The sequence below is a fragment of the Umbelopsis ramanniana genome (genome assembly GCF_025399195.1).
Source record: "Umbelopsis ramanniana AG unplaced genomic scaffold K450scaffold_14, whole genome shotgun sequence".
Taxonomy (NCBI): domain Eukaryota; kingdom Fungi; phylum Mucoromycota; class Umbelopsidomycetes; order Umbelopsidales; family Umbelopsidaceae; genus Umbelopsis; species Umbelopsis ramanniana.
The window spans coordinates 38,914-60,926 of NW_026252100.1; the positions used below are offsets into that span (position 1 = coordinate 38,914).

The 22,013-nt window shown below is 43.2% G+C and overlaps 7 protein-coding genes and 1 non-coding gene across 8 annotated transcripts; 5 read left to right on the forward strand and 3 right to left on the reverse strand.

Moving 5' to 3' along the window:
- The first annotated feature begins 254 nt into the window (after window positions 1–254).
- Window positions 255–2,695, forward strand: K450DRAFT_231479 (uncharacterized protein). Its single transcript, XM_051587436.1, has 9 exons — window positions 255–274; window positions 401–582; window positions 654–838; window positions 905–1,039; window positions 1,125–1,347; window positions 1,419–1,515; window positions 1,586–2,159; window positions 2,221–2,325; window positions 2,401–2,695. Exons 2-9 carry the CDS (start codon window positions 502–504, stop codon window positions 2,522–2,524), a joined length of 1,524 nt encoding a protein of 507 aa, XP_051446480.1. The 5' UTR covers window positions 255–274; window positions 401–501; the 3' UTR covers window positions 2,525–2,695.
- A 754-nt stretch (window positions 2,696–3,449) lies between these two features.
- K450DRAFT_231488 (uncharacterized protein) lies at window positions 3,450–5,325 on the reverse strand. The gene is made up of 3 exons (XM_051587437.1): window positions 5,071–5,325; window positions 4,845–5,010; window positions 3,450–4,769 (listed from the first exon to the last, which is right to left on the reverse strand). Exons 1-3 carry the CDS (start codon window positions 5,251–5,253, stop codon window positions 3,691–3,693), a joined length of 1,428 nt encoding a protein of 475 aa, XP_051446481.1. The 5' UTR covers window positions 5,254–5,325; the 3' UTR covers window positions 3,450–3,690.
- A 1,169-nt stretch (window positions 5,326–6,494) lies between these two features.
- Window positions 6,495–6,566, forward strand: K450DRAFT_t37. Its single transcript has one exon. It is a non-coding gene; the product is annotated as a tRNA-Met (tRNA).
- Window positions 6,567–9,292: 2,726 nt separating this feature from the next.
- Window positions 9,293–10,515, forward strand: K450DRAFT_166191 (uncharacterized protein; the record flags this gene model as incomplete). Its single annotated transcript, XM_051584055.1, has 5 exons — window positions 9,293–9,374; window positions 9,452–9,765; window positions 9,840–10,145; window positions 10,210–10,359; window positions 10,432–10,515. Coding segments are annotated over 5 exons (936 nt in total), but the record flags the coding sequence as incomplete, so codon positions are not given.
- A 284-nt stretch (window positions 10,516–10,799) lies between these two features.
- K450DRAFT_231495 (uncharacterized protein) lies at window positions 10,800–12,555 on the reverse strand. The gene is made up of 4 exons (XM_051587438.1): window positions 12,285–12,555; window positions 11,900–12,217; window positions 11,147–11,822; window positions 10,800–11,054 (listed from the first exon to the last, which is right to left on the reverse strand). The coding sequence occupies exons 1-4, from the start codon at window positions 12,510–12,512 to the stop codon at window positions 10,927–10,929; spliced, it is 1,350 nt and encodes a 449-aa protein (XP_051446483.1). The 5' UTR covers window positions 12,513–12,555; the 3' UTR covers window positions 10,800–10,926.
- A 49-nt stretch (window positions 12,556–12,604) lies between these two features.
- Window positions 12,605–13,463, forward strand: K450DRAFT_231496 (uncharacterized protein). Its single transcript, XM_051587439.1, has one exon. It carries the CDS (start codon window positions 12,642–12,644, stop codon window positions 12,966–12,968), a length of 327 nt encoding a protein of 108 aa, XP_051446484.1. The 5' UTR covers window positions 12,605–12,641; the 3' UTR covers window positions 12,969–13,463.
- K450DRAFT_231499 (uncharacterized protein) lies at window positions 13,026–19,709 on the reverse strand. The gene is made up of 12 exons (XM_051587440.1): window positions 19,253–19,709; window positions 19,131–19,173; window positions 18,817–19,024; window positions 18,127–18,755; window positions 17,915–18,055; window positions 15,575–17,837; window positions 14,942–15,500; window positions 14,215–14,850; window positions 13,720–14,145; window positions 13,506–13,653; window positions 13,293–13,419; window positions 13,026–13,218 (listed from the first exon to the last, which is right to left on the reverse strand). Exons 1-12 carry the CDS (start codon window positions 19,425–19,427, stop codon window positions 13,084–13,086), a joined length of 5,490 nt encoding a protein of 1,829 aa, XP_051446485.1. The 5' UTR covers window positions 19,428–19,709; the 3' UTR covers window positions 13,026–13,083.
- A 1-nt stretch (window position 19,710) lies between these two features.
- Window positions 19,711–20,972, forward strand: K450DRAFT_298546 (uncharacterized protein). The gene is made up of 2 exons (XM_051593688.1): window positions 19,711–20,554; window positions 20,619–20,972. The coding sequence occupies exons 1-2, from the start codon at window positions 19,793–19,795 to the stop codon at window positions 20,790–20,792; spliced, it is 936 nt and encodes a 311-aa protein (XP_051446486.1). The 5' UTR covers window positions 19,711–19,792; the 3' UTR covers window positions 20,793–20,972.
- Window positions 20,973–22,013: the final 1,041 nt, after the last annotated feature.

The following is a 22,013-nucleotide window of genomic DNA, read 5'->3' on the forward strand; positions in this document are numbered from 1 at the left end:
TCAAATCTCACTTGCCCATCGGGAAACGTACACAGCTTATACTAACTGACTCGTTCGAGTGTATGTAGATAACATTAGTTTAGAGCTTGTTACTGCTCAACTCAAGAGAGCGTAAAGGCCTTTGCCAGAACACTGCCAATTGCAGATTTGTTTCAAGTATGTCTTTGTGACTATCAATGTCAGTTCATTTTTTTTCTTGCCATTTTTTTTTACTTCAAGCTTTGCCTCTACTATTGCCCGATCAGAATGCATAAGCTTGCCCAAAATGTCCTAAGTGCGTCCGGTGGGAAGCGATCTCCTTCTGATAGAGATTCAGAAAACGATGAGACACCAGAATTGAAGAAGACTAAGTCAGAGGATACCGCGACTGCGACTAATACCGAGTCTCCTGATGTTGCAGAATCAGCCATAGAAGCAGTCAGCTCAGAAGCTTCAGCTGCAGTTCCAAAGTTCAAGTATTTAGTCAAGGCTAAGAATTTACCTCACGGCCAAGTCAAAGAAATGAAGAATTTTTTCACCAACTTGGGCTTCTCCAAGTTTTCTAAAGCTCCAAATCAAACTTATGCTTTCCTTTCCTTTCCTGTAAGTAACCCTCTTGCTTTGGACTGCAGTGGCTGTCGTAACGTTGACTCGTGTTTCTCTAATTATAAAAGACTGAGGAAGAAGCTCTGGCAGCTCAAAAAGTTGTGGAAGGGATGATGTATCGAAATAAGCACAAAATCGAAACGTCAATATCAAAGGAGAAGGAGAGAGTCATGCAGCCAAGGCCAGCCAAGGATGTTAATGATACTAGGACCCCCACCGAAAAGCTGCTAGATCAAGTCACTCCTTTGCATAAGTAAGTGTTGAAACAGTAGATTCATACAAGTGGATGCCGCCATTTCATTAATACCACTTGCAACAGACTCTCTTACGAAGAGCAGTTGAAGAAGAAACACGATGTGAATGTCGGTTACATGAGCAGCATCAAGCGCAAGCTCAAGAACTTGAAGGGTTTATCACGAGAAGGAAGAGATGAGATCTCCTGGGTGTATGAAAAGTAAATAGCATTTTTACTCTACCGGGAAATACTCCAAGCCAATATCCAAAGTGTCCCATACTCATCTTCCTAACCAACTTAATAGGACTCCTCAACAACTTCCATGTGAGCTAATGGAACCCATTGCTTCTCCCGAAGTCAATGGATACCGAACAAAATGCGAATTTTCCATCGGTACCAATTTGAACGACGAAAGATCTGTTGGCTTTTTGCTAGGAATGTACAAGGACGGACAGACACGCGTTCAATCACCCGCTGAACTGTCCAATATTCCAGATATTGCTAAAAAGATTGCGAATGGCATGGAGGTGAGTGATATGGTGTTCGTTGGAAGTAAGAAGTCGGCAGTGACTCGATGATCTAATCACGTTTCCTGCAGCAATACATTCGTCAGTCTGAATATCCTCCTTACGACAGAGTCAGTCATGAAGGCGTTTGGCGTAGTTTACTCGTTAGAAGCCCAAAAACAGGAGAAGGTGAGCATAAAGGATCTCCTATATTATTTTTCTCTCACGCTTTATACGCCCGCTCTAACTTTGTGAATAGTTATGGTTATGGTACAGCTACAAGAAAAAGACATGACTCCAGAGCAATTGGAGTCAGAAAAGAAAAAGATTGTAGAATATTGGGCAGAGTTCGAGAAATCAGAGAACATCCCTATCAAGACATTGCTTATTCAGACATGGAGTGGAAGCTTCAACGGCATTGTCAATGACGACAAGGCTACCACGGACATCATGACTGGCGACGGCTTTGTGCACGAAGAGATTCTCGGGTGCCGTTTCCGAATTTCGTACAACTCGTTCTTCCAGATCAACACGCCAGCCACCGAACTCCTTTACAAGACCTGTGCTGACTGGTGCAACATCGACGAAAGCAAAAAATCTGTTTTATTGGATTTGTGTTGCGGAACTGGTACCATTGGTATCACCATGGCAAAATCCGTGAACAAAGTCATTGGTGTTGATATTGTCCCCGAGGCCATTGTTGATGCCAGAGCGAATGCTGAAAGAAACGGTATCACGAATGTAGAATATTATGCTAGTAAAGTCGAAGACAAGTTAGATGTCTTCAACGCTAAAGACGACGAAGAATTGGTTGCTATTCTTGATCCACCAAGGTATGTAGTCATCTGTCATGCCGTCATTGCACGTGCCCTTTTACTGAACCCCTTCACACAGAGCTGGTGTTCACAAAAGTGTTATTTCGGCGGTGCGAAAATCTAAATTGAAGCGCCTGATCTATGTGAGCTGCGACGCCAAACTTGCTCAGGATAATTTCCTGGCGTACGTATTATGAGCTTTGTGTGTGTGTGTTTTATGCCAATGACGTGATGACTGATCTGACCTCTAATGTTTTAGACTTTGCCGACCCTCTTCTAACGCATATCCCGGCAACCCTTTCAAGCCAAGCAGAGCCGTAAGCGTGGACCTTTTCCCTCATACAGACTCGTGTGAATTGATTATCGAATTTTCACGAGAATAGAATGAATAAATATGAGAATGTAGAAGACTATTTTTTGCCTTTGCGGGGTAAATGATCGCCGGGGTGGCGTAGGTCCGACCCCATATGCGTTACTACATTCCAGCTGGCGGGCTCACCCCGCAAAACCGAGAAAATCAAAACGCGCAACCACAGTTGATTGGAACACGGATATGAAACTACATTCATTTATGTGGAAAAACGATTGTTTCAAGTAAAGTAAAAAAAGATAGTGTCTCACTTATGTACAAGAAAAGGTGAAGGAGGAAGAGAACTAAAGCAGGGGAGTGCTGCAAAAGGGGGATGAGTTTCAGTATGGTAAAAAATGGTATGTAAGTAGTGTAGCTCTTCCTTCTAGGTTATATTCGGTTTGAATCCATGAGTAACCAGTCTTCACGCATGTCCTCTAACGTTTCGCCAGGGTCTATTTCGACCATCGTTTCAAGCTCGCAGAGCACACGACGGCCACCCATCCACCAAGCAGCCCAGACAATCCATTCCCCTAAAATCCAAAATTGCTGGTCACTGGACCTCTGCCAAAAATCTTGCCAGTCCATGTCTCGCTTGACATACACCAAGTCAAACATTCGGTGACGGCTGCGTAATATCCGTCGGTTGCTTTGCAGGAACATGGTCATGCGGGCTTGAGTGTGTTCGTCTTGGATATTGACTTCATCGAAAGCATAGTGTAAAGCATCTACGGGATCCGGAAATGACATATATCGCTGTACCGCAGTAGCGTGTAATAAGCATGGCTCAATGTTGAAAGATAGTCTTGCGCTGCTGGGATCGAATTGGAGTTTGGGTGCAAAGCTCTTGCCCTCTATCTATAATCAAAATATTTTTAGTATCAGCCGCGTTTTGCCACATAACCCTAAAGATCTCCAGGTTCAGGCAAGAATGTTGGAATTGATACTTACATACATTCGCCAAGGAATGTTAGTAGCCCTCGTAATGTACTCTTGCAGAATGCGAGATCGCACACCTTGAAGTGTCCGGTTGGCTGGAAGGGATAATAATATCGGCACAGGAAGTTCCAGTAATATAAGTTCCAATACTTCGACTGGTAAATCGGTGAAGGTGGTCATGAGGGTCGATAAAATGAAAAGATACAGTAAGAAAGTAAAGAAGAGAGAAACAAAGGAGACGAATGACCGCTTGGCTCAGTGTTATTTATCGCCGCTACTGTTGCTGAAAGACCACACCTTGACGTTGTTCTCGTGGTCGCCTGTAACCGTCACAATCTTTTCACTGTCAAATCCTATCCAATCCATATTCTCGCACAGTCCATTTTCGATGCCCACCACCAGATCATTGTGGCTTTCCAAATTCCAAACCTTGATACCAGCTCGATCTCCACTAACAAGTCGTCCAATGCGTGCGTCCAGCGCCATCGCTCCAACAGAGCTTGTATGTCCCCATAGTGTTCGAACATGCTCTATTTCAACTCTTTGTCCTTGTTCGGAACATATCCGGTAATGTTGCATGGTATTGTTGTTGTGACTAGTAACTACATAAGGGTGAGCATAGCTAATTTTTCGTATGGGGTCATTCGACCCGTATCGATGGGTCCGAGAACTGCTGTGCCTTGAGCTAAGAATTACCGTTGGTGTAAATATAACTTCTTGTATACCAAGGGTCCATGAGTCTAAGCCTGCAGACATCCCAAAACAAACGATGGCTTGATAGGAGTTATTGCTCTTGGCGAATATCTCTAGCGTCAACGGCTCCCACGTCATTGCACTAATTAGGCTGTGACATAACCTTGTACCTTGGTCTTCACAGAGATATGTTGACAGCTCCATATCGGAGGAACATGTCATCACTATCTTTTCACATAGAGCAATTGACTGTACACCATGTCGATCGCAGTCAACGCTTGGCCTCGCCGCGTGACCTGCCAGTTGCATGATACTGCGCTTCTTGGCATCAATTTGATACACCGTAAATCCACCATTAGAGTATCCCGCTACAACCCTGGTAGGGTCGGTATTATCCCACTTGATGCATGTTACATATGCTACAGTCTCCACTGAGGGTGGCGCAGTTGCTATGTGCTGTATACTTGACCCTTCTATCTGCCATACATCGATGTTGGCTGAGTCAGTGCTGGCTGTGACAATGATGTCGTTGCATACTTGAAATAAAAAGCTGCCTGTTGCTTTTGCCTCCTCTGATAGATGATGTTGACGACTGTTGAGCCTCGTTGTATGAATAGGCAGTTGTAGTTCCTCTACTTTACAGTTCCCTGTGTATCAAAGAGGACTGTTGTGTTAAATTTATAGCCCCGTAAGGATCTTTTCAGTACATCCTTTTCACTTGCCTGTTTCCCAATTATGGTTAACCTTGTATAGCGTCTTCCACTTCTCTTGTCTACCATGTCTATTTAGGCCAACGCTTTGCTTGCCGTGTAATTTTTGCGATCTCAGCTGTTGTACAAGCATTTGCCTTGGATTGGGGAACCGGTATAGAAACAAGGGCTTCCAAAGCTAAATAGTGTGTGTGAGCTTTCATGTACTCCCGATTGAGATGAATGGAGCCTCGCTTACCTGTTCATCGCTGGCCGCGGCATACCATTTCGTTGAGACTCGAGCACACGTGGTAAGGTCCGCAGCGTCAAGGAAACTGAATACAAGAAAGACAATTTCCTGTGGCAAAGTCAGCAAATCTCGTTTGATTAATGCCTTCTTTGGACCCGATAATCGTTGTCGCTTTGCAGCTGGCATTGACATATTTGGTCGTTCGGATTAATGCTGGCGAATTTTGCAAGTGTCGTTGTGCTTCTGCTGTGCAGTAAATTCAGGAAAAATAAAAACCACTGCTCAGAAATTCAGCCAATCATATGGGGTACTCTTCGAAAATTTCAGCAGTTAGTAGCACTTATTAACATGCGTATGGGTCCGTCATACGTACACTGCGATGCGGTCTTATTGGTGAAGTGCTCAAATATATTTTTTAGGGCCTGAAGATTGGCGTTTATCACAGGCTTGAATATGATACTGTCAATCTGATGAATTTTGCTATCGTTATGCAGTATACAAATGTCTGCTCTATGGGAACATCATGAGCTAACTGATAGCCGTATTAAGATTTACCAGGAGCGACATTTATTGGATAGCGGAAAGGAGTCAACGATAATGTATGGTTATGTTACTCTCGAAAAATGATTATTCAAGTAAGATTGGAAAATAACGTAATAGCAATGCTTTCATAGTACCGGCTTGTTTGTTTATAATTAAAGGAAGAAAAGTGTCGCGTCAAGGTGTTTGTGAGCTGCATAATGAATTTTATGTGAGCATCTCATGACCTGCAACAACTTTTATGGAGCTGACGTCGCCTAGCCCTCAGTAATCTACATATTCAATACCTATACTGGCACTTTCCCGGAAAACTTGCATAGAAAACATCGTAATGATGGATCACTTGTCAAAATTCACAACGTTGGGATGTATAAAAGAACAGTGCACAAGCTTTTTCTATAATATATTGACGTACCTCTGATTCCTGACTACCAAACGCAATGAAATCCATGTGTGAATTCGTTCGACAGCGATAGTCGTCAGCAATTGGTTACAGTACAAGCCAAGAAACAAAAGTACCTCCAGTTGTAACATGCGACCCATTGTTTAGAAAAATCAGCTTCTGCGCGATAAAAACTAGTATTTAATTTTTTTACCTCGTTTTAAGAACACTTAAGCATTTTGAGGTACTTTGAGCGAACAGGTAGTGGTATTTCCTTTCAATGAGACCTTCATCGCTACCTTGGGTACGCTTTACTGCTCCACAGTAAGAAAAACAACGATTGTAAAGCTTGATATTACTGATTGACAAAAGTTGCTTCATGTTTAATCAACTATGATATATCAAAATTGCGTGTATCCTAACAAACCTCGAGATAGTGTAGCTACAATTAAGGAATGTACTATTTATTTTTCAGGACAATAAAACTATACTGGTCTCAACTTTCGCTCAATGCGATTTGGCGCAGAGGAAGCGCGCCAGGCTCATAACCTGGAGGTCGCCAGATCGAAACTGGCAATCGCAATACTTTTTGATTGGATATCAAATTTTTAATCCCCGTTTTGATTGGCTGTCAGGTCAAAAATGGGTTTGATTGGTTGTTTGTGTGCAGCACTTTTATTTACCGCAGCAAAGTAACTTTGCTTTGCAAGCCATACTTTATACCAGTGATTCCTCGGTTATAGCTTATACTAAAGAGAAATTATTTTGCCAAGCAGTAGTAAAACCAATATTTAAAGCACTGATGATAATTAGCATACAAAGCCAGCTAATAAATGATCTGAGAGCAGCGAAGAAAATATTAGCTTCTAAGGTCTCTACACGCTCCTGTTCACAGGTAAAGTATACTGTCTTCTAGAAGAAATAAGAAGGGCTTTTATATAAACCACATATGGGTTCTTTTTTTTCAAGGAAATAGACATAACATTTTTACTTCAAAATACATTATTTCGCTGTTTATCAAATTTTAACGGTTGGAAGATTCATTGTCAGTTGGTTTGACAGCTGGGTGGACCACCATTGTAGCAGTAGTAACTTCGGAAACGAGGCAAATGGCTCATGTCACTGAGACCTTTGGCATCCAGACAATATGCATGGCCGCCGCAGTTGTTCTCGGCATACAGGTTGCATGTATCCCACCAGCCTTTTGCAGACAATAGATGTGACTCAAACTGAGGTGGCATAGGATGGCAGCAGGAGGCGCCAGTTGGAACAATTTGACAACCTTCAAAGTTAGCTCCGGAGCAGAGTGTTAGCTGGTATGTTCCATCTGATAAGCAGGCAGCAGTGATCAATTGAACCAAGGAGAGAAGAATTGAGAGCAGTGACAGAAAGCAGACACTCATATTCGAAGAGATATTAGCAATCTGAAGAGTATTGCACTATAGAAAAGTATGTAGTTAAGTGTAATGTTGCTGGATGTAATGTGGTTTTTATTTCTAAATGTTGGCATCTAGGGCCGTTACGGGGAGGCGGATATTCGCAGGATTGAAGGGGTGTCAGTAACGTAGGTTCCTTTCATGGCTAGCTTCTATCTGCAAAGTAGACATCATGCCTTGAGAAACTTTGCCCGCATAGTAATTCATATAGAAATTTAGCGATCAGCGCCTCAGCTATAAATGAATGAATTTGAAAGCGAGAATGTAAATTATAGTCTACTTGCTTTTTGATACAGTTTTTTTTCTTTCTATTGACAATTTTTGGCTTAACCTGAAAGACATTTTCCCCACAAATACCTAACACCGAGATGGAAAACCATTGTCCCCTTGATTTGGGGATTTTTGTTCCATTACTTTCTTTCTATCATACGTTACACTATATCTGTCTCGATAGATTCAACTTATTCTATAAAAGACCATAATAATAGGAGAGACCTTACAAGAACTTGCACGTCATATTTGTCAATGCTGGGAAAGCTTAAAAATATGGCGTATTAAAAAAATAATAACGGTAGAGTGATCGCTACCATCAACATCATATTATGGAAATGATAAGGGAGGCATTTATGGAAGGGCATTTCTGATCTAGGAGATGGAGTAGTTGGGTAAACCAAATACGCAAAACAATTTCGTTGTCTGGTACAACTTTTAATGTAGTTCTTAGAATTCCTTTGATTTGCACTTGCGTAATAAATGCAAGTGGAACCAACGAAATTAGAAATAGAAGAAAGAAAAAAAATAAAATAAAATAAAAAGTTAGTGACGAGCGAGTTGACTGATACGCGAATCCTACCAAAATAACTGATCACTTCATGGTCGTACCTTTGAGATACTAGACGATGTGGATTCGTGTTTAGGGCCGAAAAATACTTTGTTAATCACGAAGATATGCTAGAAATTCTGCAACCAGCTGTGCGAGGAGTGCAGTAACATTGGGATGCATGCAGAACCTTTGTGCGTTGGTCCTCCTATTTAAGACCAGTTTACTGCTGGATTGGCCTCCAGGAGGCTGCTTGTCAAAGCGAAGTCAATCGGATGATCGCTTTCATTTTTTCGATCAGAAGCGAAAATTAGCCGATCTCCTTTCCAGATAACCTGCGTAACATCGTCATTTTGTTTCTGGGTTTATTGTATCAAACCATACTTGCCTGGGCACTATGTCCTGGTGGATGTTTCAAGCTAACCTTGTGCAAAAACACAAACTTTCAAGGGTGCACAGTTGGCAAACCTAATGCTCACTGTTGCTATCATATGCCAGTACCTTACAATTGCTCAAAAGTCTGCAAGGGGTTGGCTTAATACGTGCGACCTCCATACCGTAGCCAACTGTCAGGGGCAACGTCAGTGCATCGATGAAGCTGGTTGCAGGGACATGAAGTTTCCTGCCTATCATAGTTATTTTGGTCAAAACTATGGACTATCTAGATGCCCGTGGTGAGTTTATTTGCTCGATATTGTGGTTATTAATGTATTTGCCAGTTCTAAAGCTGTGACCATGGAATACTGCGCATGAGATCTGTTTACACGCTGATCTAGCTTACTGCTTTGACAGGATGCATGTACTGATTGTTGCATTCCTCAAATATGGAAAATGGCCTAGTGATAATGCTATGTAAAAAAATTCATATGGCGGAACTGATAAAAATAGAAAGTAAAGATCAAAAACCCCAAAAGTGTGCCATCAACGGTACCATCAACGATAGAATTTTGTAATCCAGCTACCAAAATTCAAAAATCCTGCCGTTCAGTGACTGTCCATTCAAATCAGAAATCTCGCTTCCTTCGCTTTAGGACCATGGCTACTGAGGGTGCAGACGAAAGCAACCTGCATACAGAAAAGAAGTACCAAAAGGATGCCAAGATCGGAGAGGGTACATATGCGGTTGTATATCAAGGTAGGATTCAAGGATTCAGCATACTTTTTTTTTTTTTTCAGAACGAGCATTGTTTAAATCTCTCTCTCGACCCTTAGGTACACAGATCGCGACAGGTCGCAAAGTCGCCATTAAAAAGATCAAAATCGGACAATTTAAGGATGGTCTTGACTTGACGGCCATTCGAGAAGTGAAGTTCCTGCAAGAGTTTAAACATACAAATATCGTCGAGCTTGTCGATGTTTTTTCGCACAAGACCAACTTGAACCTTGTCCTCGAGTATCTTGACTCTGACTTAGAACAGATTATCAAGGATAAGTCCATTCTTTTTATGCCGGCTGATATAAAGAGCTGGATGATGATGATGCTGCGTGGGCTTGACCATTGTCATCAAAGCTGGGTCCTGCATAGGGTATGTGGATTGTAATATGATTGTTAATGTAATGGGTCAAACTTACGCTCCTCTGTCCACTTGACAACCTATAGGATATGAAGCCAAACAATTTGTTGCTTGCAAGAAATGGACAACTCAAAATTGCAGATTTTGGTCTTGCTCGCGATTGGGGTGATCCGGGAAAGCAAATGACTTCACAAGTAGTGACTAGATGGTACCGAGCACCAGAGTTGTTGTTTGGCGCAAAGGAGTACTCGTATGCCGTTGATGTATGGGCTGTTGGCTGTATTTTTGCAGAACTCATGTTGCGAACGCCCTATGTTGCTGGAGATTCTGATATGGATCAGCTCACCAAGATTTTCCATGCACTGGGTACACCGAGTGAAGCTGACTGGCCCGTAAGTCTCATATTTGATAGCATAAGTTAAAGAGAACGTAAATAATCAACCCATTGATGTTTAGAACATGACTACGCTGCCAGACTATGTTCCTTTCCGAACGTATCCAAAGGTGCCGCTCGGACAGTACTTTACCGCTGCTGGCAGCGATGCTCTAGATCTCTTGGAGAAGATGTTAGTGTTCGATCCGGCGAAACGTTGGACGTGTCGCGAGGTAAGTGCATTGATACTTTGAAGGCTACGTGGTGTTGACTTTTACTCGTTATTTACATTTTCCTCATCCCAGTGCCTCAATCACAGCTATTTTAGCAACGCTCCACTGCCCACAAAGCCAGAAAAGCTCCCACAAAGAGCACCGGAGCCGGAGAAGGTTGCGGATACATTGAAGCGAAAGGCCGGCGCTGTTTCGACAGATAATGATGATAAGCTTGTGGCACGTAACAAGATCGCTCGAAAGCTTACGTTTGAGGACTAATGCTGGCTATCCATCTAAACTTGTAAATATTGAATAAAGCGGTACTTTATAGGTGCTTGCTTTGGGTTTGTCCTCAAAGCCAAAGGTGAGATGCATTATGTAGTCGTGTCTCTCAATACAATGTAGCGTGCTGATGAGGTATAAGGAGTTCACAATACATATCAGTTCACTGATGGGTGTTATTACGAAAGATGCTGATATAGCAATGACACGCTGTCATTAGCTCTGAGGTTGAGCAATTTATTGTAGTAGAGATAAAAAGGGTATGGGCGTGTGTATGATGGATTTAGTATACTTGTCTAACTTTTAATGCTGGACATCGGCTGTAGCATTACCGACATTGAGAACGGAAGTTGACCAGTCTGGCACAGTGCCGTTCCACCGCTCTTTGAGCACTTCAGGACCGGAAGTTTTGAGACTACCAGCTAAGGAGCCTAATGATAATGAGTAGAGAGAGAGAGTGCATGTCAGAGAACAGATCTGACAGAGAATTTGGTTCAAACCATCACAAAGTTGGCAAACCTACCTCCAATCCATGCACGAACATTGCTTTTGAAAACATCGCCGCCATTTTCATCAGCAAAAGTCAGGTACTGATGAAGTCGTAAAACCGATGAATAATGCCGTTTCTCACTTTCAGTAGGTGATCGCATCACTCGCAATAGCTCTTGATGTAACCGAGTTCTGAATCCAGGGAGCATGGCTGTACCTCCAATGAGCAAAACATTGGATACTAAAGGCTTTCTTATATCGGGTTGGACTTTGCAAAGAGCATCGAGAATAGCTTCCACCACGCTTTTTTGATCATCGTCGTTGTCGTTTTCGAATAACACTTCGGCAGCTCTTTCGCGAACCCAGCCAGGAACAAACAACCATGACTTGCCTTCCCCTGTCGTCGCTATGGGGTGATACAAATCTGTAGCGGCGCTGAAGTCCTTCCAGAGATCGACAGGGTCAGAGAGTGAGTCTCCCGAAACCGGCACAGGCGACACAATGCATATTCTCGTTTTGATATCTTCAATTACGTCCGGAGTAAGTAATGTCTGTGGTATATGGGTTCTTGGTGCGATACTTCTATGCAATGTTGAAGGAAGGATGAGTCGACCGTGGTCCACCAAAAGCTTTCGCAATCGTGCATTCATAGCCCTTCCAGCCAAAGGACTTGAGCAGGTGAAAGGGATGAGTGGCCTTGCGGCGTAGATCTGTAATGCATGAAAGAAAGACAGGTCGAGTTAGTTTCCAACAAAGTAATGCTTAAGCGTCAGGGGCATTCACTGACCGGCAATACGGTCATTTCAAGGTGACCACAGTCGATGACGAGACCAGTTGTCTGACCAATGGTCAAGAGAGCGAGAAGGTGAGCCGATGTGAAGGAAACAGAAGGGACGTGGAGTTTCTGGAACAGGACTTTGGCGATGGTTTGTTTTATAGAAACGGGTAATAATGGAGACTCCAAGATAATGACCTTGGAGCTTTTTGGATCAGCAAGAAGTAAACGATAGTAGATGTCGTGTAGCAAGCGTGCCAGGCGTTGCTCGAATGCGTTGTAGTTGCTGCTTGAACGTGTTGACATGTCCAATTCGTAGAGCTCTGAAAACTAGAGAAAAAAGTACATTAGTATGGCCAGTTAGGGGATGTAGCCCGTACCCATCAAGCTATCTCACCTCGCTCGAGATGCAGTATGCTTCTCCGTCGGATGCTTGCGATCGACGCTGCCTTGACCACGTAGGAAGTATATGTCGTGGCCGAGGTTCACCTGAAAATCCACATTTGATGTATAATGAGCCAATGTCTAGAACAATGCGGTCTTCAATGCCGTAAATGGAATGGCTTCTGGTGTATAACGAGCTTGATCCCGGCCGTATTGATGACGAAAAGGCATCTGAGCTCATGGTGGTTCGGTAGAGCAAAGATGTAGGAACTAAGGTAGACGTGTTGAGCGGGGTGAGCCAGATTTTTTTCCAAGCGGTGGTGCGTGTACCCCGCTCTTTGTAATTAGCATATCACAACTTACTTTGCATATGAATACTCCTCTAACCGATCTCGAGAAATTACCAACGGAGACCATACTGTCAGAGATTGGAAGGCTCCAGAATTCAAACAAGCATTTGATACGATCCAATGCAGAGATGCAAGAGTTCGATCCAGCATTGAACGACAGTGATCTTAAGCAAGCTGTGAATGAGAATGAACAAGTCATTTTACGGCAACAAGAGCAAATGCATAACTTGATTGAACTCATTCGACAACGACTAGGTGATCACGCTGCTCGAGAAATCGAAAGTACCGTAGAAGAGTACCGCAAGCAGGATGAAGACTTGGTCAATGGCAGCGGTGTATTTCTATAACAAGATAACCTCTTTATTCAATCATAGCAAGAGCTTTTATATATGTATATAATAAAGAAGACAGACAAGAAAAACTGTTGTTTTTTGGTAGAAAGGCTGTTTGTTGGGTGAGTAATTACGCAGAGATGTTGTACGCTTTGCCTACGCGAAGTAATAATGTTCGTAGCACCACACGAATCTCAGGTATCAAATTATCCTGTGCCAACATATTGACAGATGATTCATAAAACTGTGGCAAGTGTCTCGAGAACTAGGAACATTTGTGAGCAACTTTGATGAAAAGAAAAACCAATGGTTTGGGGAAGGACTGTAGAGATTACTTACGTCTTGGTCTTGAAGATTGGTGAGTCCATGCAAAATTGACACTACAACAGGAGTCCATGCTGCAATGTTTTTGGGCTTTGTCTCATGGTCCAGCTCAGAGTACAATGTAAAGATCTCATTGCAAAGCCTACAGGATGAGGAAATTATGAATAAAAAAGTCAAGATAAACTTGTTTTGAAAGCCGTAATAGAATCACATCCGGGGTGCACTTACGGAATCAACGTCTGTTCAATCTCTTCCCGTCTCTCATCACGATCGGATATGTTTTCAATGTTGGCAAACATTCTCATCAAGTTGGCGACATAGCATGCTCCACTGGAAGTCTCTTGCTTCAACAGATTAGGAAGTTGCTTCATGAAACCTAATCAAAATGTTAGTTTTTGCTGCCTACGAAGAGTCAATACAAGGAAAAAAAAATGTCACGTACCAAATCGCCAGAGGGCCATGCGAAGCTCAGTGTCATTGTTAAATCGCTCAGCAAAGTGGAATGACTTGCCAAGGCAGTCCATGACCACCATGAGATGGTGAGCAGGGAAAGCAATATAAACAATGTCCTTGCTGAGAAGGTCGTTGACGGTCTGGATTAAGAGCAGTTGCAAAACGCACTTCATAATGATGTGCTGGAAGCTGCGCTGTCTCTCATCGTTGACGGTTTCTTGTTCTTCTGGGTTCTCCTTATTTCGCTCAACTAGATCCTGAGTGTCGTTAAACAAGCTATAAGCCGTGGTCTTTTCAAAAAGATCCACAAAAGTCTCAGTGACCATATCCCAGGACTCGTTGTTGAACTTTTCGACATTGGCTTCGATGTATTGTTGCAAGCACTCGCATCCGATACGTGCAAGTGTATCATTTTCTGTTACAGAGGAGACAGGTTAGCCCAATGTGATATCTCTGGTCCGTGTGTTAACTGCACAATACTTGCCTTGGGTAATGCACATGGAGAACAAGCTCAGTACATGCTTCATCATATCTCGCATATTTTCAAAATAGAAGGTATATAGATCGACAACACTTCGCAATGCTTCAATCATGGTGGTGGAGAGCCACACGCTCAAATCTTCATCGCTCATGGTACGGTGATGCTCGGAATCAGGTCGCAAGTCTTCGAATAATGGGAATACGATTTGCCTCGTAATGGTGTTCCAAAACTCCGGAGAGAAAGTTTTGCCATGCTCCTTGAGCGTTTCGAATAAATATTGAAGAGCCCTCCGCCGGACTTCAACGTCGTCGCTCTTCATGGTGACTTCCTTAAAACCGAACAAGATGGCGAACCAAAACTTGACCAAAAAGTCCTCACCAGACTGGACAGTTCGACCAGCGTTGGTATTTGCATCGTTGATAACGATGGCCTGGCTATCACTAGCGAGATCGAGCATACGTGGTATGGTTGATTTGATCATGTCAAGAGCGGGCAAGCTAATTTTCTGGAACTTGCGGTTCTTGGAGAATTCACTCAAGCAAGTAACGAAATCAGGGAAAGTACCGTTGGCAACGATGTCTGAAAATCGTTCATTTGCCAGAGATCGTACAATGTCAAATGTCATGGAAACAATAGATTCTGAAATAAAATTAAACGACGCACAATCCATGTTAGCGTCTAGTTAAAGATTCTTCTCTCTCTCTATCATCAAGCTATATGTGCTCCTTACCTGAAGACTCGCAGGCTCCCTTTGCAAACACAGCAAACATAGTCTTCCAGCCTGATCGAATGTGATGAGCACGAGCTTGAATCATCTGGGTAAGACATCTCAAAACCATATCCTTGATAGCAACATCTTGATTGTTGGCCAAAATGTATTCAAAAGGCATCAAAAAGTCCTTTTGGAACTTGAAGTGAGCCAATTCTTCCTTCTCCAAGAACTGCATGGACAGTTGTCGCAAGGAATCCAAAGCAAAGAAAGCAATGTTGAAATTGGACTGACAACCAACTTGATTAAAGTGTTCACCAAGAATAGCCCACACATTGGACCATTCCAGACGAATACGTCCCATGTTGTAGTATGAGATCTCTACCAGTTTTTGTAAACTGTACATGCGTGGCTGCTCTAAGTTGCTTGAAGAGATAATCTCTTCCCACGATGTCTCGCACAAGGCTCTAACAAAGTCGACGATGGCTTCACCGTTCAAATTGACTGTGGATGTAAAAAGTTTGTCGACAGCCAATACAAGCGAATGTGAACTTCCAGCTGTTGCAACTTCTTCGGTAATCTGAAGCAAGGAAAATTAGTATGACATAAGATGCGATACAACCTTATTAAAAAGACAAGCGCAAAACAACTTACAATGGTGTTCGTTCGGTTAAGTTTTCTACCGTTGACAGTAGTATTGTTTTGTCGTCTATTCAAGTCAACAGAGCGACCACGTTTACCAACCATTTCGCCACCTTGATGGTCACCGCCAGCACCACTGGTAATAAGTTGGAAACGTTCAAGTTGACTGACAGTGGTCAAAATTTCTCTCCAGCTGCCCTTGAGATGGTTGCCATCCGTTGCAGCAACATCCAACAACGCCTTGATGGCTTGAACGTTTTTGAATTTCATTTCACTGTAATTGGTCAAGAAGGTGAACTTGGTCAAAGTGGTGACAAAGGCATCGCGCTGAAGGTTCATATCTTCAGACTGGATGGTGTGGAAAAGACAAATGGTTCGAATAGCGTATTTGAAGCCTTCCAAACACAAGTTGACAGTCTCACTATCATCAGACTCTTGCAAAGGGCCAGAAATACCAGCCAAAAACGACATCCAAGCAACTTCGAACATGGGGCGAACGTGTTCAATATGAGAGGCACTATAAAACGTGATAGCGCCAGCACCGGTAGCTGCGGCACGACGGCGCTTACTACCCAACATGTTTTTAAACAAAGCTTCAGTCTTGGAACCCATTTCTTCCGTGACAGCTTGATAAGCTTCACCTTTAATATCGCGTGTGATACCTGCATTGACCAAGGCGTTCTGCAATCCAACCATACCAAGGGGACCTCCGGCGTTGTTGGTGGCGGTGAGAAGAGCATTGGAAGCAGCGACTTCTTGTTCATCTTTCATGATGATTTCATTGCTTTTGATTTCGTTGTAGATACCAAGTAGCAATTCTTCGGGAAGATCCGCATTGTCATTGATACCACGGTTATTCTTGATGAATTCTTCTATGGTCATGGGTTTCTTGACTTGAGGACTGTGTTGATCAGTATTGAGCAAGATAACAGAGTAAGCAAGAATGTAGGCGGTGTCAGCGTTGGCAAAAGTGCCAGGGTTGCCATCGAGATAACGTTCAGCAAATTTCAACATGAAACGATCGATCTTTTGCGCTTCACCAGGGAGACGGAAAGATTGCAAGAACTGTCTAAGAGCATCTACGAAGAGCATCTCGGTGAAGTTGAGTTCATCCACAAATGCATGCATAATGGCAATGTTTTCAGGTTCGCCTTCACCAAGGTATTCACCAATCATGGTCTTGTTAAGACCATCGGTATGCAATAAGAATTTGGCGACATCAGCAGGATCGCTGGAATTGATGAAGCTATGCTTGTGGAGGAACTGGATTCCCTTTTTGGCCTTCCAATTGAACTGACGAATGCCTTCTTGAAGCATTTGTTTACGATGCTTTTTTGACTCGAACTGTTCTGGATCATCCATAGCGGTTGATGACGATGTTCCATTGATAGCAATTTGAACACTGGATGATACTGGTGACAATCGAGACACAGAGGTATTGCTATGGTTGGTGATGGCTTCAGTTGAGCCGCTTGGTTGGTCTTCACTCTCTCTTGGCGTGGCCTCCTCGTCTGGGTTAGTAGGTACACTGACGGCACCCTTATTGTACCATGCCACCATTGACCTCAGCACCGCTACCAAGCTTTCGAGCGACTTGTATTTCAACGCAAGGTCCGATGGCTGATTGGCTTGCCCACCATGCTTCTCGTTGGGTTGAATAGTGTCGGTGGTTAATCTGGGTGGTATGACAACAGAAGACCCATTCATATGGCCACTGCTAAAATCGGTGGAGTGACGCATATCCGAGTTCTCTTTAGACGGTATATTGACAGCATGTGTGGTCGTGATTCGTGACAAAACATTGACAAGTCGCTCATAAATGTTATCCAAAGCTTCCTTATCACAGTCGTAGTTGAGATAGATTTCCACTAGAGTCTGTGGATCACTGCATATTCGAAGGACAACCTTACTGAGCAGCAAGTGTTTCTGCTGAGAGGATGCATTGCGCATTTCAAGAATGGGAAGAAAGATGGTGGTGAAGAAGACTTCAATTTCTTTTTTCAAATGCATGCGCAAGTTCTGCACCACCTTCCAAAAGATCTCAAGACTGACTTCGAAGACTTGAGGTGTGACCGATACCGCATTTCGACTTAAGCTAACACACAAATTCTTCTTGGCTGCTTGGATAAATGGCGTGGCGATAGCGGTGCCATTGGGTTGAAGAGACATCAAAACAACGCCGGGTGAGGTGAACACAGCATGATGTGAGGTGAGAATAACGGAAATTAAGTGGAGAGAAAGCAGTTTTGAGCGCATGGAATAGGATTTGAGGTCACTGCTGTAAAAGAGTTCATGTCGATGAGAATTTGAATGTTTCTACGGTGAAAGGGCTCTGGTTTACAGTATACATACCCGTCTGTGGTAATTGGCTTCATGGAAAGATTGCACAGTGCTCTAAATACAAGAAAAGCATCCTTTGCAAACAAGTCGTTTTGTGAATTGTATCCAGATTTACTGTCGGGACCATAGGAAGTACGACTTTCTCCTGTTTGTCTATATTGATACCGAAAGTGTGTCAGCCACATACTGGTCTCTACCGGCGAGTGAGTTAGACTTTTACTTACGGTTGTTCCACCTTGTCTTCATCATCATCATCGTCCTTCTGTTCTACATCTTGGGCATCTTCGCCATTCTTTTCTTCGGGTTTCTTGTCATCTTGGGTATTCACAGATGTATTAGGTTCTTCGGGTGGTGGTTGGATGGAAGCGCCAGATAAAGCTTCCGGCACACTTTCGTCTTCGAAAACCAGTTCAGTATCTCCCAAAATATCAGCAGTCGATTTACTGTCAGGACCATTGATAGCTTCTCGGCGCGCCATGGCTGCTTCAGCAATGATCTCGTCTTGTAATGACTGGCGCAACGATTCTTTCTCCGCTTCAGTTGCTTCTAGACTTGGTTGCTTTTCTTTTCCTTCATCAGGTTGAGCGGATGGTTCATTCTCAGAAATAGACGTTTCCTCGTCGGCGGAGACAGCATGAACATGGCCGTTAGACGAGATGGATGATGGAGGTTGGACATCAGTATTAACGCGACCAAAGACTTGATTCACCATTTGGTTCAACGTCGCTTGGGCAATAATTTGGTTGGCGCTGTTTCTCGATAACAAGAAAATGTTATAGGTTGTTCTTATCGCTTTGAGTAACGAAGATTGGTGAACAGGGCTGGTAGTAGACAGTACGGCATCCAACAAGGCCTACAACACAGGGGTAAGCAAACACTATGTAATTTTCACCGTCATCGTTTCAAGAATGTACCTTGATAATTTGCAATTGAATCTTCTCATCTGTTCCTTCGCCGACAAAGCATTCGCATATCAAATCCACTACGCTGTCCATGGCTTTTGGGTCGTGCGACACATAATTGTAACTGATAAGTTTGCCTAAACAATCTAGGGCGGTAACCACGAGGGAGGTTGAGCCGGTGCCAATGGTGCCTTGCATAGCAGTCAGAATGACAGAGAAGCTAAAGGTAAAAAAGTTAAGTTGAGGCTTATGGTCGTGGCGGGCTGAGTCTTGCCATGCCGCTAAGGCATGACAGGCACCACCTGCCAAGCTATCTAAAAGCTCACCGATTCTGGCCATCTGGAGCAGGCTCATTGTCCTTGTATATCGCTGAAAGTCATTGATACAATGGTTAGCAATGGTTGGAGGGCTCAAGGCGATGCATGGTTGCAGGGATAGAAATAGCTACCGAGGGCATTTTGAACCGATTCCTTCAACTGTTTATTTCGACGGATCTCTCTAGCGGCCGCAATCTTGTCGAGGGCATTGACAAGAAATACTGCGCTGCTCGTGGTTGTCTGCGATTGCATTGAAGAACGGGATGATGACAGGTTAACCGCCGATGCTGACGGAGAAGCAGCCATCTGGGTTGAAGCAAAAGGTACGACAGTGAGTGAGAGAGAGAGCTCAGGGTTTCGAAGAGCGGGCGGAAGAAGAAATTATAAAATTTTGAGTCCAGGCAGCACCATTCCCAATGAAGTGTAGATAAGTTATTAAAGGGAAGGAGCAGCCTATTCAGGATGGCAAAAGACGATATCAAAGGTCTTCAATTATGCCGAAAAGGAGCCAAGTCATTAAGTGAAGAAGGTGAACTTGGGGACGTTCCATAGTAAATGACATAAAATACAGGGCAGCCCACGTTCTCAACCTTTGTTCTTTCTTCACTGCACGTAAACTTCACGTTTTTTTTTTTTTTTTTGGCCACTGGCATCGATCTTCAATCCATTCCATGCCTAAGCTCGAGCTCGAAGGGGATTACAGCGATCGGTTTCTCTTTAATGCCAAAGCAGGAACCCAACCTGAGTCCAAGGATCTCACTGCACAAGATCAAGAGGATTTAGTGTCACATTGGGCCAGCGAAATCGAGAATGATCCAAGCAAGCTGCAGCAATTAGCGTCGCAGGTCGTACGCGAGCAGAAAGTACAAAACAACAACTTCAAAACCGTCCAAATACAACCTATAGCTGGCTTTGTATGCAAGACCAAAACTACTACAGCATTGAAAGGGTTCCCCATAGGGACTAAGGTGTTTATTAACATTTGCCATGCTCCAGAGGTACCCGAACCGACGCCGACAGCCACTGAAAAGGATATCCAAAAAGCATTACGAGCGGAAGAAGGAGCCAATTACCAGGTGCCGATGAGTCTCGGAGCGACTCGATATGATTTCGACCATGCCGAGAAAGCATGTATGGTCATTGATGCATGTATCCATACCCAACCGTTCTTGCGTGCAGAGCGGGATCTCGATTATCGACTCTATATTCTGGAACTGGCTATGGAGTTGGTGGAAGAAAGGGATAAAGTGCAGCTTAGCCGAGAATTTACAATGCCCAACATCTCCAGCAAAGGCACTATACCACCACGTATGCTGCAAGTACCCAAGAGTAGCTTGGTCACTGCCTTGCCTGAGCAAGCTACACCGTTCACCAAGGCGGAGATGTATATGGACAAGGGACATCTGGTCATAGCGGTAAAATTGTCACCTGCGGTAGGTTTTTGGTACATCTCGGTTTTTGGGTGGAGTGTCTGTACTAATTCAATCATCCATATAGGAAGCGAAAACTGTAACCGTTCACATCCAACCTGAATGTGTTATCTTCACATCGAAAGATCAAAAAAAGCAAACTACGAGGTTTCCACAGCCTGTCGATATTAATCATGCTAAAAACACCGCGACTTATCACCAGAAAAGTGAACACCTGGTTCTTCGCTTACAAGTTGCATGAATGAGTTGATTTATAGAAGTGTTTGTAACAGTATTATAATTTTTCTTTGAATAAACGAAAGGTTTTCTATTGATGTTCACAACACCTATGTATTTTCGTAAAACTTCCCGTTGTCTTTATCAGAGACTTGAGCTGGTTAATTTGTTATTGACGCCTGGTAGAGAGATGCGAAGTCCGATCGTTTTATCGAAAGAGAACTTCATATGAAAACATGGCTCGCTATTGACTTCACATCATGGAGGCCGTCGGTGTTTCAAATCCAGGAAAAAAACCAAAATTTAAAAAAACCTTACTATCGGAAAGGCACTGAAATGGGTATTTGATAAAGAGTCCTGTGAAACTACCCTAACAGCGCTTGGAGGCGATGACAAGCGATGCTCCATCTAAAAAAAAAGCTATACTGAGAAGAAAAGAATACGTGGATTTTCATTTTGTCTTGTCGCCAATTTACCTTAGGAGGTGACCCGAACTTTGCTTGCAGCTGCTGATCAGCCTGCTGTTGTGCTTCCGTCCGTGATGATACGAAACTGTAAATACAACCTTGTGTATCTTACTTGAATGTTACAGTAAATGTGAGGATATACTGATCTGTCAACTTGTCAAACATAGAAAAAAACAACTTCTCAAGGGATATCTTGCCATATCACTGCTGGCCAAGAAATGAATTGGTTGATAACTTATAAGACAGGTTCATAGCCAATGTTATCAGATGGTTCATTCACCCCACTGACAGTATTCCAAATACCCTTATATATCCGCCCCCTTTACAAGCCTAAAACCAACCTAGTGTCATTTTTCAGTGCCGATGATGTGCCGGGATGAAGCTTGCTTCTACCTTCACTAGGTACGTCCATGTATGCGTTACTATCGTCCTCCCAATGAACCTAGTGATCCTTCTGTGTCTGATTGTAAAACTCTGTACTTAAAACACACGTTGCTCTTGGCGTCGACGCAATATAATATTGTATCATTCCCAAAACTTTTTGAAAATAAAGTAACAAGACGGTGAAAATAAAAATGCGATGCTATGCAGATGCAAAACATGTCGGTAAGAAGAAAGGTAAGGATGCCGAGCTGGCGGGAAACATATTACAGTCAAAAGAAAAAGGGGGGCATCTTTCCAATGAGGCAGCAGAAGTGGATCTTTCTTTCATGCAAGGAGAAAGGTATGCGTATAGGAAAGAAAGAGATTGTAGAATGGACCTGCTTTAAAGAAGACGA

What these genes read in the sequence shown, in the direction of transcription:
- K450DRAFT_231499 (XM_051587440.1), bottom strand. Translation starts at nt 19,427, where the DNA reads ATGGCTGCTTCTCCGTCAGCATCGGCGGTTAACCTGTCATCATCCCGT. An exon ending in ATCGGTTCAAAATGCCCTCG is followed by an intron (nt 19,174 to 19,252) that starts GTAGCTATTTCT and finishes AATGACTTTCAG; the next exon opens with CGATATACAAGGACAATGAG. An exon ending in TTCAATTGCAAATTATCAAG is followed by an intron (nt 18,756 to 18,816) that starts GTACATTCTTGA and finishes CCTGTGTTGTAG; the next exon opens with GCCTTGTTGGATGCCGTACT.
- K450DRAFT_231479 (XM_051587436.1), top strand. Translation starts at nt 502, where the DNA reads ATGAAGAATTTTTTCACCAACTTGGGCTTCTCCAAGTTTTCTAAAGCT. An exon ending in ATGCTTTCCTTTCCTTTCCT is followed by an intron (nt 583 to 653) that starts GTAAGTAACCCT and finishes TAATTATAAAAG; the next exon opens with ACTGAGGAAGAAGCTCTGGC. An exon ending in GCTATTCTTGATCCACCAAG is followed by an intron (nt 2,160 to 2,220) that starts GTATGTAGTCAT and finishes CCCTTCACACAG; the next exon opens with AGCTGGTGTTCACAAAAGTG.
- K450DRAFT_231496 (XM_051587439.1), top strand. Translation starts at nt 12,642, where the DNA reads ATGAATACTCCTCTAACCGATCTCGAGAAATTACCAACGGAGACCATA.
- K450DRAFT_231488 (XM_051587437.1), bottom strand. Translation starts at nt 5,253, where the DNA reads ATGTCAATGCCAGCTGCAAAGCGACAACGATTATCGGGTCCAAAGAAG. An exon ending in CCGCGGCCAGCGATGAACAG is followed by an intron (nt 5,011 to 5,070) that starts GTAAGCGAGGCT and finishes CACACTATTTAG; the next exon opens with CTTTGGAAGCCCTTGTTTCT. An exon ending in TAACCATAATTGGGAAACAG is followed by an intron (nt 4,770 to 4,844) that starts GCAAGTGAAAAG and finishes TTTGATACACAG; the next exon opens with GGAACTGTAAAGTAGAGGAA.
- K450DRAFT_231495 (XM_051587438.1), bottom strand. Translation starts at nt 12,512, where the DNA reads ATGAGCTCAGATGCCTTTTCGTCATCAATACGGCCGGGATCAAGCTCG. An exon ending in TTGAAATGACCGTATTGCCG is followed by an intron (nt 11,823 to 11,899) that starts GTCAGTGAATGC and finishes CATGCATTACAG; the next exon opens with ATCTACGCCGCAAGGCCACT. An exon ending in TGTTCGTGCATGGATTGGAG is followed by an intron (nt 11,055 to 11,146) that starts GTAGGTTTGCCA and finishes CATTATCATTAG; the next exon opens with GCTCCTTAGCTGGTAGTCTC.
- K450DRAFT_298546 (XM_051593688.1), top strand. Translation starts at nt 19,793, where the DNA reads ATGCCTAAGCTCGAGCTCGAAGGGGATTACAGCGATCGGTTTCTCTTT. An exon ending in CGGTAAAATTGTCACCTGCG is followed by an intron (nt 20,555 to 20,618) that starts GTAGGTTTTTGG and finishes TCATCCATATAG; the next exon opens with GAAGCGAAAACTGTAACCGT.